At 29.9% G+C, this 4,850-nt stretch overlaps 1 protein-coding gene across 1 annotated transcript; it reads left to right on the forward strand.

Annotated features, from left to right (window-relative positions):
* The first annotated feature begins 3,609 nt into the window (after positions 1-3,609).
* LOC111684654 lies at positions 3,610-4,718 on the forward strand. Its single transcript, XM_023446869.2, has 4 exons — positions 3,610-3,792; positions 3,863-4,010; positions 4,084-4,395; positions 4,464-4,718. The coding sequence occupies exons 1-4, from the start codon at positions 3,621-3,623 to the stop codon at positions 4,609-4,611; spliced, it is 780 nt and encodes a 259-aa protein (XP_023302637.2). The 5' UTR covers positions 3,610-3,620; the 3' UTR covers positions 4,612-4,718.
* The last annotated feature ends 132 nt before the right edge of the window (positions 4,719-4,850 follow it).

Consider the following 4,850-nt stretch of genomic DNA (forward strand, 5'->3'; position numbering starts at 1 on the left):
TAGATAGATAGATAGATAGATAGATAGATAGATAGATAGATAGATAGATAGATAGATAGATAGATAGATAGATAGATAGATAGATAGATAGATAGATAGATACATCGACAGATCTTTTTTATAATTCTCTAAAATTTTTATAAAATTCTATAAACCGAGCCTCGTGTAGTAAGCATTATCCTTACATTCATTTAATGTCATATTTATTAACACCATTAAGATATTAAGTGGAAAAATAAACAACCTTTTTTATATGTATATCTTCTTCTTACGACCTTGAATTCATCGCATTCAAATCTATTAAACTTACGACTGCAATCTCTGAACTGTTCCACCAAAGGAAAAAAAACAATTTTACTTCAATCAACACCTTTTACCATCACTTTATAAAAAACAGCACTCATACGTACTCAATACAAAGATCAATTGAACGATCGTAAATGACGATTGTGAGTGTAGAAATTTCAAGAGTAATTTATATAAAGAAAAACAATATTGAGAATTTATTTAATTATTTTCTTGACCTTACTCACAAATCTATTCTTTCATTTCTTTGTTTTATCAAAAGTCGCTCATCACAAATGAGCAGCATCATTTTAATGATCATGATCTGCTCGGTTGATAGAGTATTTAACATACGCTATAAGACTTATTTACTCTTCTCTTTCAGCGATCACAACAGTTTCTGTTTTATTTCGGAACATCGCGACATGTTTTCTTATTTATAAGATTTAAAATAAGAAAATTCAAAATAAAAATATTTATAAATACATATAAACAAAAGAAAAAAAGTACGCAAATCTTTTAAAAAAAATTAGTAGTAAATAACTTAATTAAACAATTACCAAGTATTTTTTTATAATTTTGTAAAGTTTAAAAAAATGACGGTAATAAGTGGTGTTCAGTTTTAAGGGGTAAAAATCGGAAATAAAAAATTGTGTAAAATAGTGGAGAAAACGAAATTTGTGGAAAATATGCTAAATATTGATAAAATTAAAACGCAGTTTTTAATTTTTTTAATATTTAGAATTCAAAATCTCAAAATTTCGGATTGTTTCTTTACTCTTCTTATTGTAATTGTGCTTTTTTCAAACTCTTTTATCATTAATATCGATATTATTTATAGGGTTTTATTCATGCGAAATTAATTTCCGATAAAGGGTCTGTACAATCAGTTAAGGATGGATCCCCATAAAACTTCATAACAGTTTTTCCAAAAAAATAATTGTGTTAATTTTTTTCTATGTAGAGGAAAGAAATTCTGACAAAATTCTTGGTTCTAGGTCCATTCGTTTGGGTCCCATTGATTTTTTAAGGGCATATTGTATTGCAATGTTTGCATCGTCTTTGAATCATATATAGGCGTAGAATGTATGTGAATATGTAACAGATATAATCAATAAACCATCCTAACAATCCCTATTCCAAACAGTCCGCACCGATAAAAATCTAAAATTAAAATACTTGAAACTATTAAGTAACTACTTTAATGACTATTTTAAGAACTGGTCTAAAAAACACGTCTAAAATGTTTTTGTAATAGACCCCCGGTAAGTCGTACGCTCTAGTTTTGGGAAATATTGTTTTTAATACTTAACGAATACAATTGTAGCAATTTATGGTTGCTATTTGATAACAATTTGTTTATTGAATATTAAGTACTTACGAAATTTAACTATTTACTAGTACAACTCAATTTTAGTACCTCTATATTCCGATTAAGTACTAGCTGATTATTATAATCTCTCTATGTGATTTATCACTGTTTGTTCGTTATCAATTAAATTAGGAACGACTCCTCCGAAAGGGTAAGATTGTAGAGCATGAAGCTTTCTTACATGGTCCAGAATTGATTCCATTTTGTTAGCTACTAAAAAGACAAATATTCAAACAAATATTGATTCCCAGGCTATATACTAGACTATGGACTAGACTATAGCCTAGACTATAGATTAGAATAAAGAATAGACTATAGACTAGACTAAAGACTAGACTATAGATTAGACTATAAACTAGACTATAGGTTAGACTATAAACTAGACTATAGACTAGACTGTAGACTAGACTATAGACTATACTATAGACTGACTATAGACTAGGCTATATACTAGACTATAGACTAGACTATAGACTAGACTATATACTAGACTATAGACTAGACTATAGACTAGACTATATACTAGACTATAGACTAGACTATAGACTAGACTATAGACTAGACTATATACTAGACTATATACTAGACTATAGACTAGACTATAGAGTAGATTATAGACTAGACTATACATATAGTAAACTATAGACTAGACAATATACTAGACTATAGACTAGACTATAGATTAGACTATAGATTAGACTATAGACTATACTATAGACTAGACTATAGACTAGACTATAGACTAGACTATAGACTAGACTATAGACTAGACTATTGACTAGATTATAGACTAGACTATAGACTAGACTATAGACTAGACTATAGACTAGACTATAGACTAGACTATAGACTAGCCTATACCATGGACTAGACTATACCATATACTAGACCAAAGACTACACTAGAATATAGAATAGACTAAACTATAGACTTGACTATAGAGTATAGTCAGGGGGGGGTTAAATTTTTCACTTTTACTTATTTTCTTTTTCGATTTTAGGGGGTTAATTTCCCATTAAAAGCCGTGGGTCCACACCTGGACTACAGTGTAGACTAGACTATAGACTTAAAGAGTCATTATCTCTAAAGTAGGAACAGTGAATGTCACGAAGATGGCAACCCGAGGAACTAAACAAAAAGGAATTACATATCCTCTACTATGGACTCTTGAATTGAACCCCCATCTAATAGTACCTAGGTCTATGTGTTGCAGGGTCATTGGGGTGACCTCTCCGTTCTTTAATTTGGCAAATATCTAGATACTATTTCACTTAGTACCTGTATTAACAGGTACATGTATGACCATGCAGCAGGGGTATAAACCCTAACAATACCAAATGCCCCTTCGAAGCCATAATGTTGCCCATGATATTGTCTGGTGAAAAACCTTACGAATATATGTTTCCAGGAAGAGATTTGAATCTCTTCAGCTCTGAATTCTCTGCAGCTCAGCTCCTCCATAAAAAATAGTATATAGTCTCAGAATTAAAAACAAAGGCGAGAGAATTCTCTAAAGCCAATTGAAATAATGTAGGATCCATAAAGTTCCTTAAGATGACCGATTATATTTTTATACCTTTCACCTTCTTAAGAATGGTATGTATATACTTATAGGTTAGGAACTTTGTAGATATCGGAGTCGTTTAAGATCTGTCCGTCTGTCTTCCACTAACTCTCTATAATGAATCACATGCAAGAATAAACCGGTCACCTTTAGTGCATCATCATTTTTGTTTTCCTCAAAAATTGGCAAACGTATTGATATTTTTAAAATATATATTTATTATTATTAATATATTCTTGTTTATATATATGTAGAAGCGAAACAAAATTTCCAATTTGTTTTCGTTTAATTTAGCCAGCAATTAAAATTGCAAGAAAATAAATAAACTTGTTTCATAGTATTACACAAATAGTTTAAATAATTAATCTATTGTTTTTCCTTACACCAGCCATTACCTACATGAAAAATCTAGAATCTTTAAATGTCTCCAAAAATCGTTTAAAACGTTTGCCCTTACAACTTTGGGAGTGCGGCAGACTAAATGAGCTGAATATCAGTGATAATATAGACATATGGCATATACCGGAAAGAATCTCCTACATGCAATCATTGCAAATGTTATCAGCGGATCGTAAGTTTGTATAAAAGTTGTATATAACTTATCTAAATTAAAATCTGTTCTCTATATCCTTTTAAAACAGGTTGTTCCTTACTTTATTTACCCGTGGCTTTAGCAAAATTTATAGACTATTTGAGAATTTTTAATAATTCCGCCATTACACACATACCTATTATCTATGAGAAATTCTATCAAAATTATTATGAAACACCCACAAAAATGCAAACTGTGTAAGTAAGATTAGGCTCTTAAAAAGTGAACTAATTTGTCACTCTAACTTTTTGTGTTTCCAATTTCTTTTAGACCTGTAAGCAGAGACGATTTCTTTTGGGTTATCGAAAAAGAAACATTTACCAAACTTCTACTGCCTATCGGTACAAAGAAAGTCTTTCGTGTACCTTCTAAAGAGAATCAAGTGACTCTCTATGATGACTGCCTAAAAGCTTTAGAATACTTAAATAAACTTTCGCCATTTTATGAAAATCCAGTATTGAAATATATACTGCCAGAAAGGTATATGGTAGATCATATACGTAATGGACCTATAGGCAGATGTACGGTATTTAAATGTTCAAATCCTTTATTTACCACCTACTATTTTATGGTGGTTAAGAGGTAGGTGTTTAAAGTTGTGTTATTATTTATTATTTTGTATTACAACTCTTTTTCCATTCCAAAAATAGACGTGCCAGCCGATCTAAGCAATTATTTACTTGTTATTTTTGTACTCAATACTGCGCAAATTTATGGCTAATGGATAATCATAAAAAGTACTATTGTGTGGATTGGGAGGTGTGCGATGATTACATTGATGAAAAATTAAAGATATAATCATCATAATTAGGTAAAATTTTTAGTTCATAGGTAGCAACCAACATTATAGTACAATTATATATATTAAAATTCAAAAATAAATAGACAAACTTTTAATAAATCAAGAAAAAAACTCTCTTTCATTCGATCTTGAGATAGATAGATAGATAGATAGATAGATAGATAGATAGATAGATAGATAGATAGATAGATAGATAGATAGATAGATAGATAGATAGATAGATAGATAGATAGAT

Source organism: Lucilia cuprina, chromosome 6, assembly GCF_022045245.1.
Source record: "Lucilia cuprina isolate Lc7/37 chromosome 6, ASM2204524v1, whole genome shotgun sequence".
In the NCBI taxonomy this organism is placed as follows: domain Eukaryota; kingdom Metazoa; phylum Arthropoda; class Insecta; order Diptera; family Calliphoridae; genus Lucilia; species Lucilia cuprina.